General features: G+C 57.3%; 1 protein-coding gene across 7 annotated transcripts in view; it reads left to right on the top strand.

Moving 5' to 3' along the window:
* Positions 1 to 4,085: 4,085 nt before the first annotated feature.
* Positions 4,086 to 25,819, top strand: part of CFAP46 (cilia and flagella associated protein 46) — a 94,707-nt gene continuing 72,973 nt past the window's right edge. For all 7 annotated transcript variants that reach the window (XM_072804790.1, XM_072804793.1, XM_072804792.1 and 4 more), the window contains exons 1-11: positions 4,086 to 4,219; positions 4,612 to 4,736; positions 4,870 to 5,001; positions 5,496 to 5,560; positions 6,758 to 6,922; positions 7,743 to 7,866; positions 8,492 to 8,586; positions 9,592 to 9,702; positions 13,776 to 13,875; positions 23,024 to 23,122; positions 24,639 to 24,829. In XM_072804790.1, coding sequence (XP_072660891.1) covers positions 4,171 to 4,219; positions 4,612 to 4,736; positions 4,870 to 5,001; positions 5,496 to 5,560; positions 6,758 to 6,922; positions 7,743 to 7,866; positions 8,492 to 8,586; positions 9,592 to 9,702; positions 13,776 to 13,875; positions 23,024 to 23,122; positions 24,639 to 24,829 — 1,256 coding nt within the window. In that variant the 5' untranslated portion in view covers positions 4,086 to 4,170. The remainder of the gene's footprint in view (positions 4,220 to 4,611; positions 4,737 to 4,869; positions 5,002 to 5,495; positions 5,561 to 6,757; positions 6,923 to 7,742; positions 7,867 to 8,491; positions 8,587 to 9,591; positions 9,703 to 13,775; positions 13,876 to 23,023; positions 23,123 to 24,638; positions 24,830 to 25,819) is intronic.

A 25,819-nucleotide genomic window follows, 5' to 3' on the forward strand; every position in this document is an offset into this window, starting at 1 on the left:
AAGGGTGCGGACACCCCAACAGCTCCAGGTGGCCTCCTCTGCAGCTCTTGTGGGGGGCTGCCCCCGACTCCCTGCCCGCCCCCTCCGCGCCCCCTCCCTCCTCCCCCCTCCCCACACCCCCCCTCCCGCCCACTCCCCTCACCCCACTTCGCAGGCCCGAGCGGCCCACAGCTCCCGCCCACCAGCCGTGGGGACTCTGCGGGGCTGGCCAGCCCTCCCTCCAGGAGGACCCCAGGGGGGCCTTCCCTCATCCTGGGGGCCTGCAGGTGGGCAGAGGTCACGGGGAAGGGGCTCCAACCTCGGGGGGCCTTGCTCTGCCCACCCCTGGGGCCTCTGGACCGTCCTCCTCCACACCCAGCCCTGGGCACCTCACCCCCACCCCGCAGACCACCCGCCTGTGCACTACCCGGGAGCAGGAGCCCCCCCCCCATGCCCCCCGGAGTCCAGGGTTTCCCGGGGCATGCGCTGATCCTCCACCCAGTCCTGCTGCCTGTCCTGCCGGACCCCTGCCTGCCCCCCCCGTTCGGCCCCCCCACATCCCCCTGGCCCCCCGCCCCTGCCTAGCCCCAGGTCCCCCCATCCCGCCTGGCCTCTTGCCCAGCCCCCAGCCTGGCCCACCACCCTCCTGTCCCCCACCCCTGCCTAGCTCCTGGTCCCCCCATTGGTCCCCTCACCCAGCCCCCAGCTTGACCCCCGCCCGGCTCCCCCCCTCCTGGCTCTGCCCCGTCGTGACCCCGCTTGGCCCCCCATCCCCCTGGCCCCCCTTCTGGTCCCCTGCCCCTTGTAGCTCCTGCCTGACCCCTGCCTGCCCCCCTTCTGGCCCCACCCCATCCTGGCCCCTACCCAGCCCCCTCATCCTCCCAGGCCCCATTCCGGTCCCCCGTCCCTGCCTAGTCCCCAGTCCCTCCCATCCTGCTTGGCCTCTTGCCCAGCTCCCAGCCTGGCCCCACCACCCTCCTGGCCCCCCACCCCTGCCTAGCTCCTGGTCCCCGCTTCTGGCCCCCTCACCCAGTCCCCAGCTTGACCCCCACCCGGCCCCCACCTGCCTGGCTCCGCCCCCCTCGTGCCCCCCTTGGCCTTCCCATCCCCCCTTCTTCTGCCCCCCCCTCCCTCCTAGCTCCTGCCTGACCCCCGCCTGACCCCCTCCTGGCCCCCACCCGGCCCCCCCAACCCTCCCACCCACCAGGCCCCCACCTGGCTGCCCTCTTAGGCCAGCCCCTCCCCCCCCGTCCCTCCCCAGCTCTGTGGGTTTATGCCCCGCGTTGGCTTGGTCCATCCTCCAGGTGCAGCTCTCAGGAGGGCTCCCCCTCTCCCCACTCTGGGGCGCTGCTCCTCGGCAGGTCGGCAGGTCCGCAGGTGTTGGGGCGGTGGCCTGGCTCCTCTTCTCCCAGCGGAGACGTGGCCGTGGGAGCTCAGCACACTGTGGCTGCGGGATGCTTGGGTGGTTTCCACTTCGGGGAGATGGGGACAGAGCTGCTGTGGACATGCTTGTGCACGGGCTTCTGCGGAGGCATCATGTGTGTTGGGTAAACCCCTAAAAGGAGGATGGGGGGGTCGGGGTAGGTGGAAGTTACCCTGTCTGTCTCGGACATTGCACCACTTTTCATTCCCATGGGCCGCGTGTGAGGGTCGCGCGGCACCTCCCACCGATACTCACTGTGGCCAGTGTCTTTAATTTCAGCGTTTCTTGTGGCCGAGTTTTTGTGTGCTGTTTGTCTTTCCGTATTGATTTAGTGGTTTTAGGAATACAGCCTGGGCCCAATCCCCGTGTCAGGCACATTTACTGCGAATACTTTCCTCCGGTCTGTTCATTTTCTTTGCAGCCTTTCGGAGAGCAGAGGTCTCACTTTCGACGAGGACGGCTTTATGTTTTCCTTGATGGTTTCCCTTTTGTGCCCTTGCTAAGAAACTTCCATCTGCTCCAAGACGGTGTGGTTGTTTCCCTCTTCCACACCCTTAAATCGGCCCCCAAGCCTGAGACGGGGCTGTGACGGGGCTGCCCGGCGAGGCCGAGGCACCCGGCGCCCAGGGGGAGACACCGCTCCGTTCCCCATGGGGTGTAGGGTCGGCGGGCTGCAGACACAGGTGCTGGCTCTGCGGCCGCTCGGCTCCGCTGGTCCACACCGTGTCGCGTCCGGCCGCGGCCTCACCGTCAGGCCCGAAAGGAAGCAGCGTGCGTCCTCCAAGGCCGCCTTGCTCCTCAGCGTCGTCTTGGCCACTCTGCGTCCTTCGTGTATCTGTGGATATTTTAGGGTCACCTGCAGGTTTCCAGAGAAAGGTCTGCTGGGATCGTGACTGGGATTGCCCGGAGCGAGAAGCGCCCCTCCGAAGGAAAGGCCATCTCCCGAACCCCAAATCCCAGACTTGCGACCTCTCAGCCACGTTTTGTAGCCTTACTGCTGCGGTTTTACGCATCTTTTGTTAAATTTATTCTAAAGTGCTCTGTTTTGGTGCTGTTCTAGACGGCGTGTTTCTGTCCTTTTCTGCTTGTTGCTGGTATTTACAGACACGATCCACACTCACTGTTGGCATCGTACCCTGTTCCTGGCTAAAGTCACTTCCTAGTAGCTGTTTGTCTCCGTGGAGGCTGCAGGATTCTCCACATTCGCCGCCACGTGAGGCAATAAAAGCCCATCAGCTTTACAAGCTCGCCTGTCTCATTCCTTTAGAAATATCCCTCCCAGATGACTAAGTCCCTGCCTCGTCTCCTCCACTCCGTGAGAAGTCAAATTTCTTGAAAAAGCTGTGCAACTCGCTCTGTCTCTGCTCCAGGGCCCACTCACTCTTGCACCCCCCCCAACGCCCCCTTCAGAGAAATGGTTGTCCTGGGGTTGCTCACAGCCTCCACGCTGCTAACCCTGACCACTGCTTCTAAGCGCTCGCCTCACGACACCTTGGCCACGTTTTGCGTAGCTGACGCCCTCCCCCAACACCTGCCCTTGCTGCGGGGGCTCTGCACGGCTTCCCTTCCACCTCTGCAGCTCTTCCTGCAGCTCTTCCCGCTGCTCCTGGCCGAGGGCTCTCCAAGGCCGGTCTCCAGCCCCCCTGGCCCCGGGGCTCTCACCCGCACACCAAGGCCGGGGCAGGTGTGTGCACGCCTGCACCTCCAGCCCAGAGCCTTCCTGCGAACATGAGCTCTGAATACTCAGCATCCCACATGCCCCCACAGAACACCCAGGACCCGCTCCTGAGCTGCCCCTGGCCAGCCCTCTCCTGGAGCTCCCCGGCCTGGTGCCTGCCCTGTGCACCCCCGGGGTGGACGGCCCTCTTGGTCCTCTTTGGCCCCACACCTGTCACCCATACACCTGTCACCCAGACCCGCTCTCCCTTCCTGCCCTGGGCATGAGCCTGTGGCCTTGTCACCACCTCCAAACCAGTCTCCACCTGGTACCGTCAGAAAACGCTGAGACCCGGGGCCACTGGGTCCAATATCCTGGTGTGGGGGGCACCTGCCCTGGCGGGTTCCCTCCCCCCCCACGCCTCCTGGGCACCCAGTCCTGCTCCCCGCCGGCGCAGGTGCTGCTCATCCCGCACTTGTGGGGAGCCTCCTCTCCTCTGGCGGATCTCAGCTCGGCCCCCAGCCCTCGCCTGCGCCACCCCCTCGGGATCCGACCCCTGGCAGGCATTCGCTGTGCCTGACATCCCCTCCGCAGGCGCAGGCAGCGGCAGGTGCACCTGCTGCGCTCCCAGGCGCGCTCAGCCCCGCCCCGCAGGGTCAGCAGCTGTAGGATCCTCCTTCTGCAGCGGGCACGAATGAATGAACGAAGGAACGAGTGAATGAGCGCACGCGTGCATGCCCGAGTGAAGGAGTTAAGGCCGGCAGGACACTTCCGGGGCCGGGACCAGGCCGGGGCATCCTTGGGCTGGGGGGATGCGGGCGAGGGGGCGGGGCTCCCCGGAGCCTCAGCCGGGGCGGGGGGAGCGGGGCCGGTGCGGTGAGGGCGCCCGGGCAGCGCGACCCCGACCCGACCCGACCCGACCCCGACGCGAGCGCGCCCCGCCCTGGCTCCGCTGCCCTCGCGCCCCCGTGGGGAAGGCGGCCCCGGCGGCCGTTCGCCTCCGCACTAGTGTGGCCCCGGCGCCGACCCGTAGGGCCCGCGGCGTCCCCCGTCGCTAGGCAACCGCGCTCCGCCGCGAGCGGGAGGAAACCCAGGGCCCGGGGCCGCCGCCATGGACCTGGTCATCACGCAGGAGCTGGCCCGAGCCCAGAGCCAGCAGGGTGCGCCGGCCCGACCCCGACCCCGACCCGACCCCGCCCCCGACCCCGCCCCGGGAGGCGACACGCCCGCCCCAGCAGACCCCTGACTCGGGGCGCCCCCGAACCCCCGTCCGCCGCTCCCCCCGCGGGGCCTCCGCGACCCCGTGTCGTGTCATCCTCCACTGCTGCGGGGGCTCGGCCTGGGGGAGGCTGCGGAGGGGGCGCGGGGAGGGGAGGAGCCCCGCGGGGGGATGGGGGAGGGGGAGGGGAGGGTGCAGACGCCGGGCAGCAGGGGGGAGGGGAGGAGGCCCACGGGGGGGGGGGGGATGGGGGAGGGGAGGCCGGCGCGGGAGGGTGTGGACCCGGGCTGCAGCCCCTCCTCACGGCCTCCGCCGGACCTTGGCCTCCGGTAGATGCCGCCTCCCTAAGGAGGGCCTATGAGCTCATTAAGTCGGCCAACCTGGGCAAGTCAGAGTTTGACCCCACGGAGAGCTTCAGCCCCGACCTGTTTGTTCTGTGTGCGGAGCAGGCCCTGAAGGTACCGAGTCCAGGGGTCCAGGGGTCGCGGGGCGGATAGGGCAGGAGCACCCAGGGGGGTCCCTGGGGATCTGCTGGACCTGCGCCCTCAGGCTGCCGTCAGAGCAACTTGGGGGGGCACCCCTGTCCTGCAGATGGGGCAGCCCAAGATGAGCGACGACTGCATCCAGATGTACTTCAAGGTGAAGGGGCCGGTCACCCAGTTCCTGGGCAGAGCGCACCTGTGCCGGGCCCAGCTCTGTGCCCCCAAGTCGTCGGAAAACCTGGTGAGAGATGCCCCGGGGGGCAGGCGGGGGCTTGAGGGTGCAGCCCTGGTGGGCACAGCCCCAAGGCTTCCGGGGGACCCAGCACCCCTGCCAGTGGGCCGTTCCCGGGTGGCTAGTGGTTTGTCCCACTCCGGGTTTTCCCCGAGGCTGCCTTGATCCTCAGCACTCTGTGTCTCGTGTGGAAACGCAGTCCCACTCTGCTTCCGGAACTGTGGGGCCAGACGTGTCCTCACGTGCCCTTTACGGATACGGTGAGCAGCGTGTGGGCTGCGTGTGGGCTGCTCCAGGACTCAGCTCCTGCTTGACGTTTGGCGGCTGCGCCCTGCCCTGCTGGTGCCAGGGCCCCGGCCTGTGAGCGGGCGTGTCTGACACCTGACCGTGGCCATTCCTGCTGCTTACCGTGGGCTCCTTACTGTCCGCAGAAGCGACCACGAGCCACGATTGAGGTTTCAGGGGCAAATTCATGTAATTGTGCGTTCTTTACATTGTTTTAGGAGGAATTTGAAAACTGCGTGACCCAGTATATGAAGGCAATAAACTTCGCAAAAGGAGAACCCAGGTGGGCGTAATGCACGCGGCGTTTCTATGAGGATTGTGGAAGGGGTTCGGGACCACGGCTCCCATGTGCTGACACCTGTTCACACTGCAGGGTTTTGTGCGTGCTGTAGGCTCTGTCTCTGACGTGGAGGGCCGGGCACGGCGCACGCCTTTGTCCTTCTGTCTGTCCTGCAGTCTGTGGTCTGCGATGACTTTTGTGTGCTTTCTCCACGGGAACCTCCTCTGGGGTCTCCCCACAGCCCCTCACTCCCTGGGCCTCCCTGAGGGTTCAGCATCGGGGTCCTCTCCCCCAGGCAGATTGCCAGGCCTCGTGTCCGCGTCCCTAGTGATTTAGCCGGAAGTAGCCGGGTTTTCTACTTACCGTCTCCTTCATCAGACAGCAAGGTTCCCGAAACCGTTGGGCTCGCAGACGAGCCCGTGTGAACACCGCTAATCGAGCAGGCTGCCCCGTGGAAGGAGCCCGGGGTGCACGGCCGCACGGCCTCCTCCCGGCACCTGGGGCGTCCCAGGCCGAGCTGGCCTCTCCCGAGAGGGGGCTCCTCACTCAGATGCGCCCAGTGGGAGGCCCGCCCTCCGGGGGGCCCCTGCCCCCCCACCTTACTTTGCACTCCGAGTGCAGGCTTGGGGACTTCGTTCCCCAAAGGCTCTGCTCCCCCACCTCTGCCTGTCGGCCCCTCCTGTGCGCTGTCTCCGGGCTGATTGCTCGTCACGGTGCAGGTCTCAGAAGATGTTACTCCCTCCGGGAAGACTTCCTGGGTTCCTGCTGTGCCTGCCTGTTCTCGTCTGTCCCTTGGGAGCCAAAGACCTTGTGGTGCTGTGTTTTTACAGGGAGCCGATCACTTTGGGAATGAGTGAATGAGTGAATGGGTGAATGAGTGAACGGACCTCTGGTCTGGACTCAGGAGCCCCGTGGCTGGGTCCTCATGGCCCGGGCTGACCTGCAGCCTCGAGCCCCTTCTGCCAGGACGCCCTGGGAGGGCTCTCCCCTCCCGTGACCACCTCCCCCACGACGTTCCCTCCTGTGATGTCCCCTCCCGCAACCACCTCCCCTGCGACCACCTCCCCCACGACATCCCCTCCTGCGACGTCCTCCCCCCTCCACGACGTTCCCCCCCCCCGCGACGTCCCCTCCCACAACCACCTCCCCCACAATGTCCCCTCCCGTGACGACCTCCTGGGTGACTGTCCCCCGCCGCAGGTATTACTTCCTCGTGTATAACGCGTCGGTGCTGTACTGGCACATGGTGAGGCCCTTCCTGAAGCCCGGGTTCCACCACCACCTGATCTCCAGCCTGTCGCAGATCGTCGCCGTGTTAAATCAGACGGAGGAGGAGGACAAGGAGTGGCGCGCAGAGCTGATGCTGTGAGTTGAAGCCGCCTCCCCTGCGGCGAGGCCTGAGCAGGACCCGCGGCCCCGTGACCTTCCCGGCCCGGTGGCCCACAGGGGGACGTCAGTGCTCTCTGCCGCGTGGTTAGAGTCGTGTCGTCGTCTTGTTCGCTGGGGTCTGTGGCTGGACTCGGGGCCGATCATGTGGATGGCACAACATGATGGCCGTTGACACTTAGAGCGCAGGAAACCGAGCTTCTGTCACATCCTGGCTCGGGGGTTAGAAGTCGGCCCTGTGCATGGGTGACATGGTGGCTGCGGCAGCAGATGACCCCAGGCGGTGGGGCCTGCTCAGGGCAGCGCGCACAAGCGTGTCTGCACGCAGACAGCCCAACGGGCCTCAGTGACACGGGCAGCGTGCGGTCCCCGAGCTGGGTGCACCCGAAGGCAGTGGCCGGGCTGCCCCTCGAGGGGAGCGCCGCTGCAGGCCAGCGACTGTGTGAGTGTCCGCAGGGACCCGCCATCCGCCCGACGTGGGAACCCAGAATCCCCGGGCTGTCCCACCTGCGGCCTGGTGACATGGGGAGCCTTCAACAGACCACAAGCGCCGAGACAGCCTCTCTTCGAAGTGCGACTCTAAGCACTGGGGGGAGTCGCGGCGCGTACACGTCCTCCCGCCCCGCCAGCCCCGCGCCAGTCCCGGGCCCCGCGCTGCAGGAGTGTGGCCCAAGCGGCCGTGGGCGGCTTCCCGAACCTCGTGAACCGGGACAGGAGTAAACGCGTGATAACCCGGCGGCTCGACGTTTGCAGCAGGAGGCGATTTCGTCAGTGGTAACAGTGTTTTTGTATCATCCAGGGAGCTTCTGGACTGTTACCTACAGGCTGGAAGGAAGGAGGAGGCCGCGAAGTTTTGTGTCACTGCAGCGCCGTTTATAAAGGCCCACGTGCCACACAAATATCGACAGATGTTTTCTGTCCTGGTAGGTTGGCGCGTTGAGGACGCCAGGAGGAGGGAACGGGCTTCGATGTCGTTTTTGCAAAACTATAAAAACAGCCAAGTCCATCCCCCGAGAGACACCAAAGCACGTGTACGTCGTGCGTACCTGAGGAGACAAACAGAATCTTTTCCCTTCACCGTGATCTTTGAATAGGTCACTCATGACAGCCTTGAATTAAAAAAGGCCAGGAGAGGGCAGCCCGGGCGCTCAGCGGTTTAGGGCCACCTTCGGCCCCGGGATCGAGTCCACGTCGGGCTCCCGGCATGGAGCCTGTGTCTCCCCCCGCCTGTGTCTCCGCCTCTCTCTCTCCCTCTGTGTCTTTCATGAATAGATAAATAAAATCTTAAAATAAAAAAAGAGCAGCAGAAAGCTCGTTACTGAAGTAACCAGCCCCCCAAGGTACGAGGACCGTCGCCCTTTGCTAACTTCCGTGTGTAGGAAACCAGCTGAGGTTCTTTGTGAAAACTAAACGGGAAACCTAACTAACGAGGAGATGTTGTTCGTTACAATATTAATTTTAAAGGAGAAATAAATGTAAAGGAACTAATTCCTGCGTCTCTGCCTAATTATTTAAGCCGGTTAGTAATCCGGTTCCATTTTGTTGCAGGTACAACACGAATTAGTGGATGAGCTTCAGCTAAAGCAGGAAAAGAGAACCTCCGTGAGCCTGTCTGTCACTTACGACATCAACGTGCTCAAAGCGTAAGTGCTCAGGGGGTCGGTGCCGGCCGCTGCGCACTCGGGGTCCGCCCCAGACGGGCTACGGCTGTGCGCGGGAGGGGGCCGGAGGGGCGCCGCGCACAGGACGCACTGGGCCTCCCTGCCTTTACCGCGAGGAGCGAGAGGCTGCCAGGAGGTGAGCGGCTGCTACGCCAGTGAGGAGGGTGGGGGAGGAGGACTGGCGGGCGGCCTGAGATCTGGCGACGGCCCCCCCAGGAGGCTGGACGTTGCACCCCGACGTCGAGGAAAACAACAGTAGCTAACTCGACAGTAGTGGGTGAGGTGAGGGAGGAGGGGAACGGCACAGAGAGAGCTGCTACCGTGGCGGAGGCAGTGACGAGGGGGGTGCGCTGTGTGAGGGGAAAGGCACTGAGGAGACCGGTGCCCTGGGAGGAGGGCGGCCAGGAGACGAGCGCGGTGAGGAGACGAGCGCATGTGAGGACAGGGCGGTGAGGAGATGAATGCTTCTGAGGGGACGGTGGTGAGGAAACGAATGTGTGTATGGGAAGGGTGGTGAGGAGACGAGCGTGTGTGAGGGGAGAGGGTGGTGAGACCAGTGCGTGTGGGAGGAGGGTGGTGAAGAGACCGTTGCGTGAGGAGACAAGTGTGCGTAAGGGGAGGGCGGTGAGCAGATGAGCGTGTGTGAGGGGAGAGGGCGGGGAGACGAGTGCGTGTGAAGATCAGCGTGCGGGTGACGAGAGGCAGGTTCCGGCGGGAGGCGCGCCCGCCCCAGTACTACGGGTCAGGCCCGTCCACGTAGTTGCCCTCCTGTGAGTCCGGGTTGGCCGCCGGGCTGCGCGGGGAGGACGCGCCTGCTCTGGCAGGAGGAGCGTGAGGAGGCGGGAGGAGTTCTGGGAGTGAAGAACGCGGGAGGGGGGTGTCGTTAGGCCTTCTGTTCAGTGGGAAACACAGGTCCTTAGACTCGGAGTCTCCCTTAGGATGGTTTGAACGAATGTGACATGATGTTTTGGTTCTTATAAATTCTAGGAAATTGGATAAAAATGATTTACCTGAAGATGTCGGTGCGATTCTGAAGAAGACCTATAAGCACTTGAGCTATTTCAATCACCAGCACCTCCCTTCAGTCAGAGAGGAAAAGTAAGTGTCCCCCTCGCCCCCCGGGCGCCTGCGCCGTCGCTGCGTGAGACCCGAAGTACAGGAAACGGGGCGCGGTGGACGAAGCGGCCTCGGCAGCCACCGTGGAGGCTCTGGCGGTTTGTGCGGTCTGGGGGGCGCTCGGGATACGTGACTTCACATCACGCTTCTGAAATCCAGGCTGACCTGTAAGCGCAGGTGGTTTCCAAGTTACTGAAGCGTCTCCCACCTGTCGGAGTCGCAGCGTAACGTCCGGCAGCTGGAGTCCTCAGCCTCGGGGCTGAGCGAGTGGGGGGGCCTCCCGGACCGGAGCCCAGCGGCCGCCGCGGCGTCAGGCTGACGGGAGGAGCGGGGAGCAGCCCGTAGCGGAGCCCCGGAAATGGCGGATGCGCTTCCCGCGGGTGCAGACTCAGAGGACCGACGCCCCGGCCCACCCCGTGCACGCGGCGGCTGGAGTCACCCCCCGCCTTGGCTTCCCCCGCGCCCCGGTCACCAGTGCGGCGTCCCACTCAGCACGTGCGGAGGCCTCCGAACCACCCCTTGGGAGAATTTCTCTTTTGGCTTCTCTGACTTTCTCGTCAGCGCCTCTGCGCTCCTAACATGTGAAACATTTGGGCCGTCATCTGTGGTAATTACTGATGTATTTTTTCCGTCTGTCATTCATTCATTGATTTTGGGGTGTTATGGGCAGAACCGTGTTCCCCAAAAAGGTAGAGTCACGTGCCCACCCTTGGGACTTGCTGCCTGTGAACACGATCTGGTTTGGATATAGGATCTTTGCAGAGTCATCGAGTTGAGATGGGGTCATGCTGGACGAGGATGGGCCCTAACCAGTGACTTCTGTCCTTATAAGACGAGGGAAATTTGGGATGTGGATGCTCGCGGGGACGAAGGCCGGGTGACAATAGAGGCAGGGTCGGGGTGTTGCAGCTGCGGGCCGGGGAGCACCCGGGCTGGCCGGCAAACTCCGGAAGCTGGGGGAGCAAGGCAGCCCTGAGCCCGCCAGGGAGCGCGGTCCTGCACGCCTGCTCCCAGTCTCCGGGCCCCGAGAACTGGGGAAGACGGGATTTCTGGTGTTTGGGGCAGTCAGTCGAGTGGAGGCCCGTGGAGGGGATGTTAATGACGCGGCGTCACCATCACCCCAGAGCCGCAGCTGCTGACCCTGCACGTGGGTCCTCTTGCCGTGTCTGTGGGGCAGTCAGGCGCGGCCGCCGCCCGGGTGACGGCGGGGCTGCGGTCTCTCGCGAAGCCCGACCAAGCAGGTGCTTTATCAGAGCCAGCAGGGGGAACACGCACGAGGAGGTCCGAGCTGCCTGGGGTCTGAGCAGGCCCAACGTCGAGGCCTCCTTGGTTAGACGGGAGTCACCCGGGGGAAGGGGTCACGCAGGCCGCCAACAGCAGGGCGCAGGGTCGCCGGGTGTCTCCAGGCGGCCTGGGGCAGATCGGACGAAAGGGCCGGCCGGCTGTCTGGTGTTCATGCTGTCGCTGCCCGCGTGAGCTGCGCCGCGGCTCCTGAGTGCACGGGCCGGGGGTGCTGCGTACACAGAACTGCCCGTGATTCCCCCCAGCAGGGGCCGGCGTGGCCGGTCGGAGGAGCATCCGCCTCCTGGCTTCCGCTCAGGCCGACCTCGGGCCTGTGAGACCGACCCCACATCAGGCTCCGCGCTCAGTGCAAAGTCAGCTTGCGGTTCTCCCTCCCCTGCCGCTACCCACCTCTCCCTCTCCCTCTCCCTGTCCCCCCCCCCCAAATAATCTTCAAATGATTTTCATCATCTTTTAAATTTCAAATGTAATATGCGATAATTGCAGAAAGTCTGAAATGGATCAACGTATATTTTCAACATTATCGTAAGATAGGTTTTTAACCCGCTTTTCCCATGTGAATTGTGAACGTGTTTCTGCATCACAGAATATTCTACAACTAGGTTCTCCCCCTGGGTTTTCAAGCGCTCTAGGAGGTCAGCCCGAGCGCTCTGGGTCCCGTGAACCCGGGCACACGTTTTTGAATGCATAGGCACGTGCAGGCACGAATGTGCAGGGTCCCCTCTGGCACCCCCTGGCACAGTGGCCCTCCCTTGGACGCATCACTATTGATAAGAGCAGCCCTGGGGGAAGTTTCTAGAAATGGGCCTCTGGGGCACTTGAGACATGCTGCAGGAGCCCTACGGAGCGCGCACGTGAAGACCCGGGCCTCCGAGTCCTCCGGTCGCCTTGGAGCAAGTCGGAGGGGAGGGGACGCACCCTTGCTCTCACCCTGAGTCCTCTGGCTGCTGCCGTTTTGTCATGTTCCCTGGCATTTTGTCCCTTTATTAGTTTCCTATACGTTTCTTTTGCCTGTTTTTTGTAAGTGGAGTAGAAATTGTTTCATTATTGATGTGCAGAAGCTTTTTCTATTTTAAAATTTGAGCCCTCCAGCTCCAGTATATGTATCAATTTTCCCGTTTGTGTATCTCTTAGGTTTATAAAATTAATTTTTTATGTACAGAAATGTTTTATTTAACGTGAGAATGATTTGAACCCCCGTCCACTCCCGCCAGTCCCGGGCCTGTCGCGGATTCCCTGCCCAACAGCCCTGTGGGGCGAGGCTGACCCGGGTCCCCCCGAAGTCCAGGCCATGCGGCTCCAACTCAGAGCCGCTGCACACTCTGCCCCCCGTCGTGTGCCCCCAACTCTGCGTATGTGCCCGGCACGGCCCTTCCCCTGCCGCGTCTCTGCGCCTTGACTTTTGTAAGAACTTGTGCCATCGCTATGCGTGGCCACAGAGGGCGACCCAGCAGCTTCGACGTGGATAGTCGGGTTTCCGTGTGGCTTCGCCTGCCGCCGGCACGTGGTCGGTGCTCCTCGGCCTGGGGGAGCGGCCGTGCCGTCTGCCGGCCGCAGCTGCCTCTGTGTGTTTGCTGTCAGGTCCTCCCCGACTCTGTGAGGGACCCTGCTGACACCCCTCCACCCTGGCTTCTGTGCCAAGAATTCTAGGTGGGAAAAATGTTCTGTTTAAAACTAAAAAAAAAAACAAAAAAGGACTAAAACCCAGTGATATTTATCTTTATGGGTTTTCTCTTTGGACCTGTGTGGTGGGTGCGTGTGGCCAGAGCTCGGGGAGCACTGAGGGGCCAATGTCAGGAGGCCAGGCCTGCCAGGGCCCTGCGGCTCCAGGGGTGAGCAGGTGGCAGAGGACATGGGCCGGCACGGTGGGGGTGCAGGGACCCATGTCACTCCGAGTGCAGGGAGGGGAGGGTGGTGACCCCAAGTTCGGCTCTTATAGCAGACAAGCCATTTGGGGCCTGGGTAAGACTGATGGTTGGCTGGCAAGGGGCAGGGGGACACTGGCTCATCGAGGGGCCAGTGGGCATGTCTGGAGACACCGCCGGTGGCCGCCGCTGGGGCTGCTACTGGCATCCCGTGCCTGGCCGCCAGGGATGCTGCGACACGTACTGCGCCTGGTGCACACGACGGGTGTCCCATGCCCAGCGAGGAGGCCTGGTCCGGAATGTCAGGGTCGAGGCGGAGGACTCGGGCCTGTCCTGCGTCAGGCCTGGACTCCTACGATTTTATACCAAGTCTCACGGTCAGGTGGCTGGTCCTCCAGCCTTGGGCTTTTTCCAAGTTCGCTTAGGCTGTCGGTGTTTTGCGTTTCCTTGTAGATGTCAGAGTCCCCCTGCCACTTCGTACAAAGATGCCCACTGGTGACGTCCTTGGGTGTTTGTCCCGTGGTTGGAGGAAGAGGCTTTGAGTCAGGAAATTCCTGCCTGTTCCCCATGTTGCCCCCACTGCCCTGGTGATTCGGACTGTGACACCCGTGGCGCCGAGTCAGTGTGCAGGGCTGTTTGTTCCTGCCTCCTTCACCGCACTTGTACCCACGTGAGGGCGGCGGCGGCGGAGGAGCAGCTCGCCCAGCGGACGCAGCTCTGCCAAATTCTGTGTCAGGGCCTGGCGGGGGCTGGGCAGGGTATTTATTTTATTTTTACTTCCTGCCTCTGGTTGAATACTGACTGCTTTCTCTCCCCGACAGCGACCTGCAGGTACATGCTCCCCAACGCCTCTATTGATGCCTTGCTTTTTTGTTTTTTCATTTCCAGAATTCTTTTGCTTTTTGAATTGGCTCGTCTTTCTTTGACCTTGAAATGTGAGGAGATCTCCTCTGGCTGCCTCTCAGACTTGAAGAACATGGACAGCAAAGTAAGTGACGGGTGACTGTGGATGTGCGGCACCTGCCCGTTGTCTTCTGGACATAAAAGGCTAAAGGAAGGGAAAGGAATTACAAAACCCTCCGGCAGGAGGGCCTCGCAGCGTGTGGTCGGTAAACCGCTTCCAGTTTTCCACATGTGCCCTTGACACAGTGGAGACGATGTGACACTTGCATCACGCGTTCTCGCTGCCATCACAGCAGCGGCCCGTGTTGCCACCAGGTGTTTACACGATTCACTTGAAGGCTGCACAGCATTTCATGGTATTCATGATCCAAAGCAGATTCTTCAGCCCCGTGATTGGACGTTTAAAGCCTGTTACTTTTTGCTTCTACCTAAAGGGCTGCAATCAATATTTTACACTCAAAGCTTTTATTTGCACGTAGTTTTTTTTTTTTTTTTTTCCGCTAAGGTAAGCTCATCGACATGAAATTACTTGGGAATTTTCACTTTGAGGATTTTAAAACACATATTACAACACTGCCCTCCAAAGAAAAATTTACACTGCCGTCAGAAGTTTCTAAGAGCACATGCTTCAGTTCAGGTGTATGTGTTTTAACATAAGAAGCTGCAAGGACTCTTGCTCAGAGCAGAGGTTCATTTAGCCACTGGCACAGGCGGTGTGGACGTAGTGCCTGGTGACCAGCAGGTGTTGCTGGGGGCACTGCTGCCCGTGAGGGTGACAGAGGCGGAGGGAGGAGGATTCACTCGGGCAGTGGGACCATTTGCAGGGGCATCAGTGTCTGCCCTTTCCAGGGAACACCTGCTGGGCTCAAAGTACCTGGAGTCCTAGATATCAGCTGACCCTCAGGAGTTTCCTCCAAATAAAGCTCTAGGGTAGTGCCCCTTCCACGGTGCAGATAATAAGACCTACAGTTTTTTTTTTTTTTTAATACTTATGTATTCATGAGAAACAGAGAGGTAGAGACACAGGCAGAGGGAGAAGCAGGCTCCATGCAGGGAGCCTGATGTAGGACTTGATCCCGGGACTCGGGGTCATGACCTGAGCTGAAGGCAGGCGCTCGACCGCTGAGCCACCCAGGTGCCCAAGACCTATGGTTTAGCAGAAGGGAAATCAGTCGTCATATCATGGTCATGTTGATCTGGAAATTGTTCTAAAGCAGGAAATTTGCACCTTGGTGGCCTGGTAGGACTTGGATAGGACTGCTGGTGGGAGAGGTAGGATGGCGTGCAAGCATGGGTGCAGCTTGGACTGGGAACACCTAGACCAGAAAGCACAGGATGAAAACAGCAGAGGTGCCTATTTTCAGAGGGTTTCAGAGTTCTTTTATGGCCCCATTCCCATAGTCTGTTTCCACACACAGTGGCCCTAACTTAGCATTGGGGTCTCACCGTGCTTGCATCACTCACCAGCCGAGTGACACCCTCGGAGTGTGGGTTCTTATCTCTGTAAAATGTCCGCAGGGCTAAGCCCCTTTTCCTGGTGCTGCTACGGAAGTCACGCAGATGCTCTGCCTGTGGTGAGGTGAGTCGCCCTCGTTGCCGCCAGCAGGTTCCTGTAAAGGAGGATCACATGTAGGTGGTGGGGCCCTCACCACTCTGGTGCTTCCAGAGCACGTCCCCCAGGGGACTCTCCCTGCCCGGCCTCAGCTCGGACATCGCCTCCCTCAGACCATCTGCACAGAGCACCCTCTGTGTACGAGAGGGACGTTCCCCCCGGGCTGTGTTATCCTTCCTGGTGTTGCCGTGTGGTATCTGTGGAAATGACTAGTACTGGTTCTTTTTTTTAACTTAAATGTATAACTCAAACGCAGAGCGTTCATTTGGTGAACTGCACCTCTGAGATGAAGGCACCCTCTCCTCGCTGGCACTTTGCAACATACTCAGTATTTATTGCTCTTAGTTTTTGTAAACATTCTGTGCATACTCAAAAAGGATTTCTTCATTTTTTAAGTAAAGGATTCTGTACGTATCCATTAAACAGCACTGCAGTGTTCATTGTTTCAGGGTTTCACTCATTTTTATCTGTTTGCTCTATTGAGTTCTATGAGAAATGTGTTAAAAGTCTCCCTACAAACACGAGTTTCTCAGTTTTACACTGTACATTTGTTGTTTCTTATGTGTATTTGTTCATATAGGTTTGGAATTGTTAGATTTTCCTGGCAAGTGGTTACATTATTACATCTCGCCCGTCTTTATGCCTAATAATGATGTTCATGTGTTACTTGGTGATTTGTCCATTTTCCCAATGGGAACGAGACCTCCTGGAGGACGGGGACCTGATCTGTTTGCTTCCTAGCCTAATGCCTGGCACTTAAGAGGTGTGCGGCAAATTTTGTTGGTGATAGGCCAACATGGTTGGGAAGTGTAGGAGTTGGGTCACTCCGAGGAGCTCAGTGTGGAGTGACATCAATCGAGGGGGAAGAGGCAATCGAGGAAAGCAGAAATGACTGTGAGGCTGGGTTAGATCTCCAACACTGAATTGCAATGCCTGATATTTTACTACCTTCTTGAGAGGAACAATAAACAAATACAAAGCAAAAACAAATACGTAATCATATATGATTGTTCAGAAATAAATGAGACTTTTCTTAAAAGGGGGAAAGAATATGAAAATGATATAGTGAAAGAAATGAACGTTTCTGGCCAAATTGGAGTCAAAGGCCTTCAAGCCTGAAACAACTGAAAAAAGCCAAACAATATTTGTAACAATATGTTTGAAGACACTGAACAGTAGATAACGAAAGAAGGCAAAACTGTGGAGAGGTGGGGAACACATGGGGGTGAGTCTCGTTGTCATCACCCAGCTTACTGCCTGGAGACTTTGCAGACTCGGCGAGGGAAGAGCACACTGGTGAAGCCTGGGCCTGTCTACCCGAGTTGAGGAGGAGTTGGCAGTGAGGAGGACAGAGCAGCTGTGGTTGATAGGATGGAGGAGTGAACTGCACAGAGTGAGAGCTCTGGAGACCTACAGAGGCTACCCCTCAAATCTTCAACTGAGTTCTGATTAGTGCATGTTTATAAGGGAACCACACAAGCTGGAGAGAGAGCCACCTAAAAGGAGACCAGGGAACAACCTTCAGAAGTTACATAGGGCTGAGAATAGTTCCTGGAATGGAATTCAAAGCAGTTAGATGTAGATCCTGGTCTCATGGCCACTTGTCACGCCCGTGTCACACTCCATATCACTGCTGTCAGCTAGCCAGTACCTAGGACCCCAGAACTGCTGTGACTCTGAAAGTGCCCTCCAATGCAGTCTTCAGCTCTAAGTGGCTCTGTGGGTGCCTGTGCATCAGAAATCAGTGCCACCACTGCTAGGGTGCTTGCAACCCAGACCTAGTGCCACAAGAGATCCCCCATGGCCACAACATCCCCTGAGGGAGAAAAAGTGATCAGGGGGGTCCTAGCAGGCTTTACCACCAAAGACCCCAACAGACCTTGAAACTAGAGACTAGCAGTCTTGACTTTTGAGGAATCCTAGTGTTTGCTGTGGCTGACCTCAGCTGTGGAGCTGCATGGAGTTCTAGGCCTTCCCTACAACTATAGCTGCCACATCCTTCTTAGCTTGCATTCTCACCCCACCCACAGGTGACGGTCTCTCCCCACCAAAACTGGACTGTAAGGTATGAAAAAAATGATTACATCAAATGCACAGATGTCAACACTAGGCTACAAGAAACAGCAAAAAATCAAGGAAACATGACACCACCAAGAGAACAGTTTTCCAGTAACCTACTCCATAGAAATGGAGATATATGAATTTCCAGACGAAGAAATCAAAATAATTGTTTTAAGGAAGCTCAGCAAGCTGCAAGAGAACACAGGTACACAATGAAATCAGGAAAAACATATGTGACGAAAATGAGTTTAATAGTAAAAAAAATAAAAAAATAAATAAAATAAAATAGAAATCCTGGAGCTGAAGAATAAATACAGTGAATGAAGTCAGTGGAGAGCATCAGTAGGAGGCTTGATCAAGCAGAAAAAAGAATTTGTAACCTAAAACATCACTTGAAATTATCCAGAGAAAAAAATGAAAAAGAGCGTAGAGAAAAAAAAAAAAAAAAAAAGAACGTAGAAAGCCTATGTGAATTATGGGACACTAGTAAGCAAAACAATATTTGTATTATGGGAGTTCCAGAAGGCAAAAGAAGATAAAGGGGAAAGAAAAATGATTTTTAAAAATAATGGTTGAAAACTTCCCAAAACTGCAGAGAGGTATGGTCATCCAAGTACATAAAGCTCATAGGTCCCATGGAGATTCAGCCCAGTGAAGACTTCACCAAGACATGTTATAATAAAACTGTTAAAAGTTTTATAAAAATTATTGTTATAAAGGAGAGAATTTTGAAAGTAACAGGAGAAACAAACTGATCTGATGAAAGAAAACTGCCATAAGGCTATCAATGGATTTACCAGCAGAGACCTTGCAGGCCAGGAGGGAATCAGATGATATATTCAAAGTGCTAAAAGAAAAAAAACTGTGAGACAATATTTTATCCAGCAAAGCTGTCCTTCAGAAACGAAGGACAGAGAAAGACAGTTCCAGAGAAACAAAAGTTGGGTGAGTTACCAGACCTGCCTTAGAAGAAATGCTAAGAGAGTTCTTCAAGGTGAAATGGAAGGACATTAATTAGTAACATAAAAATATATGAAAGTATAAAACTAACTGGTAAAGGTAAGTATATAGTTATGTCAGAATACTCCTATTATAATGGTGGCGTGTAAATCACTAGTTTAAAAGACAAAATTAGTAAAAATAACTTGCTACAATAATCTGTTAATGGTTACAAAACACTAAAAGATGTAAATTGTGACAAAAAACCAATGGGGGGATAGTAAGAAGAGTTTTTGTATGTGATTGGAGTAAAGCTGTTTCAACTTAAAATAGATTGTCATTTAACATAAATGTTTTTAAGTGTTTTATGTAATCTTCATGGTAACCACAAAGCACAATGTGCAGAAGATTAAAAGAATTAAAGGATACCACAATGGAGAATCATCAAATCACAAAAGAAGAAAGCAGGAGAAAGAAACAAAGAAACTGTAAAACAGCCAGAAAAGAAGATGGCGATAAGTCTTTACCTATTAACAATTACTTTAAATATGAAGGACTAAGTTCTCCTATCAAAAGACACAGAATACTGAATGTATTAAAAAAAAATACACATATGCTGCCCACAAGAGACTCACTTCAACTTTAAGGATACATGTAGGCTGAAAGTGAAGGAATGGGAAAAAAACATTCCATGCTGATGGTAACCAAAAGAGCAGGAGTAGCTATATTTATACAAAAGTAAAAAAAAAATGTAATGAGACAAAGATGATCATTCTATAATGACATGCAATTGATTAATCAAGAGAATATAACAGATTATAATGTGATCCCAGAATAAATAAAATCTTAAAAAAGAGAATATAGCAATTGTGCAGACATATGTACCTTGCATTGGAACTCCTAAGTGTATGAGGTGAGAGTATTAGCAGATCTGAAAGCAGAAATATATAGCAACACAATAATAGTAGGGATCTACAATACTTCACTTTTTTTTTTTTTTAGGATTTTACTTATTTATTCATGGAGACACAGAGAGAGAGAGAGAGAGAGAGAGAGAGGCAGAGGCACAGGCAGAGGGAGAAGCAGGCTCCATGCAGGGAGCCCGACGTGGGACTTGATCCCGGGACCCCGGGATCCCGTCCCGGGCCTAAGGCAGAAGCTCAACCACTGAGCCACCGGGGCGTCCCAGCACTTCACTTTCAACATGGGTATATCATCCAGACAGAAACTCATTAGGGATATATCGGGCTTGAGCTACGCTTTAGACCAAATGGGCTTGATAGACATATGTAGAGCTTATCACCCAACAGCAGCAAAATACATCTAAGCACACACGAAGCATTCTCCGTGATAGATGATACATTAAGTCACAAAACACATCTTGATGCATTAAGAAGACTGAAATCATATCAAGTATCCTTTCTGAACACAGTGATAGGAAACCAGAAGTTAGTAATGGGAAGAAAGCTAGGAAATTCACAAACATGGAAATTAAAACAATATGTTCCTGAACCACCAATCGGTCAAGGAAGAAATCAAGAGGGAAATCTAAAGTATCTTGGAACGTATGACAAGGGAAACACAACATATCAAGACTTACGGGATGCAGCCAAAGCAGTCCTAACAGGGCAGTAAAAACGCCCAACGTAGGGAAAAAAGAAAGCTCTACAGTAAACAACCTATCCTTATACCTCAAGGAACTAGAAAAAGAAGAAACAAGCCCAGTTAGCAGAAGGAAGGAAGATCAGAGCAAAAATAAATGAAATAGACATCAAAAAGCCAATAAAAAAGATTAATGTAACTAATAGCTATTTTTTACAAAAAAACCTAATAGCTATTTTTTAAAAAAGGTAAAATTGACAACATCTGTAAAATATGAAAAGAAAAAAGTATTCACCTAAAAATCTATACTCAGAAAGTGTCTTTAAAAACCAGAGGTAAGGGGATCCCTGGGTGGCGCAGCGGTTTCGCGCCTGCCTTTGGCCCAAGGCGTGATCCTGGAGACCCAGGATCGAGTCCCACGTCGGGCTCCCGGTGCATGGAGCCTGCTTCTCCCTCTGCCTGTGTCTCTGCCTCTCTCTCTCTCTGTATCAAATAAAAATAAATCTTAAAATAAAAAAAACCCGGAGGTAAAATATTTATACAAAATATACAAAATCTGAAAGAGTCTGACTCAGGCTACAGGAAACTTGGGAGGCAGCCGTTCAGGTAGAAGAAAGCGGTGCCCGGTGCAGGTCCCAAGTCTGCAGAAAATAGAGAGGAGCCCCAGAAAGGGCGACAACGTGAGCAAATGTGAAAGACTTTTTAAGATACTTGAATCTCTTCAAGAGATCATTGGCTGTTCAGAGAGAAGAGACCGGTGGGAATCACAAGACTTCCCGTTGAGATGCCAGCTCCCTCCGGGTTGGGACGGTGGCTTCAGGGCACTCGCAACCAGAGTCCCAGTGGGAGTGCTTCGGAGAGGGACACCCTCATGGTAAAACGTGGATGGAAATGCAAAGGAACCAAAATACCTAAAAGCCACTTTGGAAGAGCAGTGCAAAAAATAAAAATAAAAAAATTAAATTAAAAAAAAGGAAAAGCAGTGCGGTGTCAGAAGGTGGACGCTGCATCACCTGAGGACGGTAGTTCAGCCAGTGTGGTGCTGCTCGGAAGGAGGTGACGCAGATGAACGGGATGAAAGGAGCCCAGCGTCAGAGCCGCAGACGTGAGGCCAGCTGACTTGACACAGGTGTAGTGTTCCTGGAGCAGGTGACTAGCCACGTGGTAGAACAAAGGAAAACCGTGGCCCCCTACTTCACTCTATATACAGAAATTAGCTCAAAATGCACCGTAGACCTAAATGTGAGAGTCAAAACGATACAGCTTTTAGGGGAAAAAAAAAAAAAAGTCTTTGTGACTTTGAGTTAGGCAAAGAATTCTCAGAAGTGATGTCAAGAGTGTAATCCATATACAAGAAATTAATACATTTTGTTAAAACGAAGAACTTTTGTTCTTTGATATCGTTCAGAAAATGGAAATACGAATGAGATCCCGAGTGCAAATGTCTGCAAATCACATATCTGATAAAGGGCTTCGTATCCAGAGTATGCAGAGAACTCTCAATACTCAAGAAAGCCAACAACGGGGAAAAAAAGGCGGGGCGAGGGGGGGGGACGCTCTGGATAGACACTTGCCCCGGTGAGGATGCGTGGATGGAGGGAGGAGGCGCTGAGCATCACGCCTTGTGACGCCACTAACTACTCTGTCTGGGAAGAGCTGCTTTTCCAAGTCCTGACGACTTCGGCTTTGCTTTTACACAGAACAGTGCACTTCTGGCACTTCCAGCACCAAAAGGGGTGGGTGTTCCCCACCTCGAGCAGTTCTCTGGGACTCCGGCTGGGTGTCCTACAATTTTATGCAACCCTGACGCTCTTAACGGGGGGCAGCGTCAGATCCCACGGGTGAAGGACTCAATCCCACAAAACTGCCCCCCGACTTTGGTGCCAACAGCGAGGAGAAAGGTCCCCAAGTTACCCGCAGCTTCTGTCATCTTTGCCTACAAGTGAGGGGCTCCCACAACCGCCTCCTCGGGTTTGATTAATTTTCCAGAGCAGCTTACAGAACTCAGGGACACACGTTTGCCGACTTCTTGTGTAATAAATGACGTGATAAAGGATGCAGATGAAGGCACAGATGAAGAGACACAGAGGGAGGGTCTGGGAGAGGCCCAGGCGAGGCGGGAGCTTCTGTCCCTGCGGAGTTGGTGGGTCACGCTCCCCGCGTGTGGACGGGTTACCCACCTGGAGGCTCCTCGAACCCGGTACTATTGGGATTTCATGGGCCTTCCTCACGTAGGCGTGATCCAATTATCGGTCCGTTTCCAGCCCCTCCCCACTCTGGAGGATGGGGCAGGCTCAGAGTCCCAAGCTTGCAATCACGGGTGAGCAGCCTCCACCTGGGAGCCCACGGGAGTCTCACCCTTGGAAGGAAAGATGCCCCCGGGGCACCCCAAGGGTGTCGGGAGTGCTCCGCCAGGAACCAGGCAGAGACGGCCGCGCAGCCTGCACAGCAGCAGACCCATGACCGTAGCCGGGCCCTACTCCCCGGGGGGAGGGCCGGAGGCCTCCGCTCTCCTCAGCCCCGGCTTGCAGCCCCGCAGCCCCGCAGCCCTGCAGCCCTGCAGAGCCGCACGCGGTTTGCTGGAGGCCAAGGGTGCCCCTGAAGGCCCCCGGGCCTGCTGCCCACCGCCTCTCCTCCGCCTCTCCCAGCCCTGTCGGGGACCAAGTAAAACACATTTGCCACATTTTATGAGTTCATCTGAAGTTGACGTGATTATGTAAAAATTCAATGTCCAGTGAAATCATCTCCCCCCCCCCCCCCACTCCCGGCCTCTGCCCGGCGCACAATTAAAAAAGTCTTTTAAAAAACTGTTTTTCACTTAACATCTTTGCATTTGGGGGAAACATCTTAAGCTTTCGTTGTATGTCTTTGTATTCTCTGATTTTTTGTTGTTGTTGTTGTTGAATCTCTACCTAGCACATTAGTTATATTTTAAAATGGTCTTTGAAGCCGAGGAATGTGCGTGATTGCGTCGTTCGTGAAGCATCTGCCCCGCTGACAAAAGCCGTGTGTCCTGCAGGATCCCGGGAAGCTGATTGAAATCGAATGCCTGGAGTACGAACTAGAAGCTTTAAGACTCGAGAGTAAAGTTAAAATGTACGTCCGAGCAGCTGTTGAGGTAAGTCCCTGAGCAGGAGTCAGCGACTCGGAGCGGTTTCCACGTGTCCTGGAAGCTGCTGGCTCCCGGGAGGCGGGGACACGAGGCCAGCGCCCCAGTCTGCGGGTTCGCACCTGTGACACGGCCTCTCTGGTGGGAGCCGCACCAGGACTAGCTGCCGCCCCCCATGGCGTCCCAGGCCCGTCAGGGTCCTGCAGCCTGTGTGCGGGGCTGGAGGGGGGGCGGGGGAGCCCCTGGGGAGCCCTCCTGCCGCCCGTGTGCAGCTGCTCTTCCCCTCGCCAACGTGCACGCTGATGGCACTTGCCGTTGGTCAGGGCCTCCGTGTCCCCGTCGTGGCTCTTTGCCCCCGTGACTCTTGTCCAGGAAGGCAGGAGTGGCCTGCCCGGCGTGGGGCCATCCGCCTCGCTGGGCCTGGGGGCGGGGTAAGGTCACTGCCAGGGACGGGGGCCAGGGGGTTCCCGGGGCGAGCAGAGGAGGGTCGCCAGAGGGGGTTGGGCATACAGGCACCCCGGGGGTCCATGGGGAGGGGCGAGGAGCCCGGGGAGGCCAGGTCCCGAGGGCTCACACTGGGTCGTGAGCACAGGGCCCGGAGCAGGGGGTTGTGTGAGCTCAGGGTCCGGAAGCAGGGGTGCGAGCTCGGCCCACTGCCCCTCCCGTCTGCTTACTTCACGCGGTAGGATTTGGCCCAGCAGCCCTGGCCAGAGAAGGAATCCAGAGAGTATTTTAGACGAGTCTTGAATGAGGATTTTGCAGCTTAAAAAAAAATCTGTTGAAACCGTCACGGTGGCCCCTGTGGATTTGGAGGCCGGCGCGGTGGGATGAGCTCGGGCGCCTCCGGGGGCCAGGGATCTGCCGTCCAGGCTCCGTCCCCACACCCGCGGCTTCCCGTGCCCCCTTGCACTGGCACGTGTGGCTGCCAGCGTGGACCTGTCTGACTCCTGGCAGAGCCTGTCCAGGGGCGTAGGCGGCGGTTGGCGGAGCCCACCGGGCCATGTTCGAGCAGAGGAGGCAGGGGTGCACGGGGCCCCTGTGCTGCTGCCCCCGGGGCCCATTCACCAGCAGCACAACAGATGCCCTGGGGGTGGCGGCAGCCAGAGGCCGCGGGACATGGGCGAGCTCAGGCCCGCTGGCAGCCCCGGTGGGCTCTGAGGAAGCATGGGGCTGGTAACAGGGTCCACGGATCCTCAGACGTGGGGCCGGAGCCTGTCCGGTGGGAGGCGCGCATAGCACAGAGCAGAGGTGTTCCAGGGGTGCTCCCCGGCCCCAGGGCGCAGTGAGCAGATAAGCCGGAGAAATGCTGGTGGAGTCAATTCACGGAAGAGAAGCTTGTCCCTGGGTGTGCAGAGCCCGTTCTAGGCCCTTTACGGAGGCGTCGAATACACAGCAGGGCCTTCCGGAGACGCTGCCCCGGCCAGACCCGCCCTGGCGCACCGGCTGCCTCCTGACCCTCCAGCCCCAGGGCGGTGCGTGCTCCTCACCTCCCGTCCTCACGGACCGGCCCGTGTGTTTTGTGCAGACGCAGCTGAATCTAGTGCAGAGGCTTGACGTCGCGCTACAGCGAGCCGTGCGCCTCGGCGACCCCAGGCTCATCCACGTGGTGTGCACCACGCAGTGGAACACGTGTCTCCCTTTGCTCCAGCACAACCTGCGCTACCACCTGCGGAAGCCGCTGACCAACATCGCGGACATCCTGGAGAAGGTGGACAGGTAGCTGCCCTCCAGGGGGCCGCTCGGGCGGGAGCGGCCTGGCGCGGAACCCTCCAGCACCGGGGACACGAGGCCATCTGACTCGGGCCCCAAGCAGCCGTGCCAGCAGGAAAGTCCCCCTGCGTCAGAGGCCGGGAGTGTGCCCGGGGCGGGGCCGGGTGGGCCTCCTCAGCCGCTGACAGGCTCTCAGGGCAGCCCGGCCCCGCCGAGCCGCGAGCCTGCAGGCGCACCCCCAGCAGCGGGAACCCCTTCGGGTCGCCTGACGGCCGGCGCCTGCACACGGGGTCTGTGCTCCACCAGCCACCATGGGGGGCCCGCAGGCCGGGAAGCCAGCGCCCATCACCTGGTGCCTGGAACACTCCGGGGTCAGTGCTGAGGCGACACCCGCCTTCTGTGCTCACTGCGTCGGAGGCATACATCACGCACTTGTGAGCGCCTACCCGGGGCCAGGAGCCACGCCGGCCTGGACACACACAGCAAGGGTGTGCAGCCAAGTGCCTGCACCCACGCCTGCCCCTGCGCCCCAGTCTCCACCTGCACCCACACCTGCTCCTGTGCCCCCGTCTCTACCCGCACTCCCATCTCCACCTGCACCCATGACTGCCCCTGTGCCCGTCTCCACCTGCACCCCCATCTCCACCTGCACCCATGCCTGCCCCTGCACCCCCGTCTCCACCCGCACTCCCGTCTCCACCTGCCCCCCCCGTCTCCGCCTGCACCCACGCCTACATCTGCACTCTGCACAGTAGGCTGGTCGTGTTAAGTGCTAAGAAGGCAGTGAAGCAGGGAGGGAGGGGCAGAGGATGCTGTTAAGGCAGAGTGGTCCTGGTTGGTCCCTGAGAAGCCCACTTCCTGTTGGAGTCTAGGCAGAGGGGATGGCCTGGGGGCTAGGGGGTGGCGCCCCAGGAGCAGAGCCCTGTGTCCACCCTGAAGGGGGCTTGTGAAGGCCCCTCCCCTCAGGACAGGGGTTCTGCTAGGGGGTCATCAGAG

This window comes from Canis lupus, chromosome 29 (assembly GCF_048164855.1).
Source record: "Canis lupus baileyi chromosome 29, mCanLup2.hap1, whole genome shotgun sequence".
NCBI lineage: Eukaryota > Metazoa > Chordata > Mammalia > Carnivora > Canidae > Canis > Canis lupus.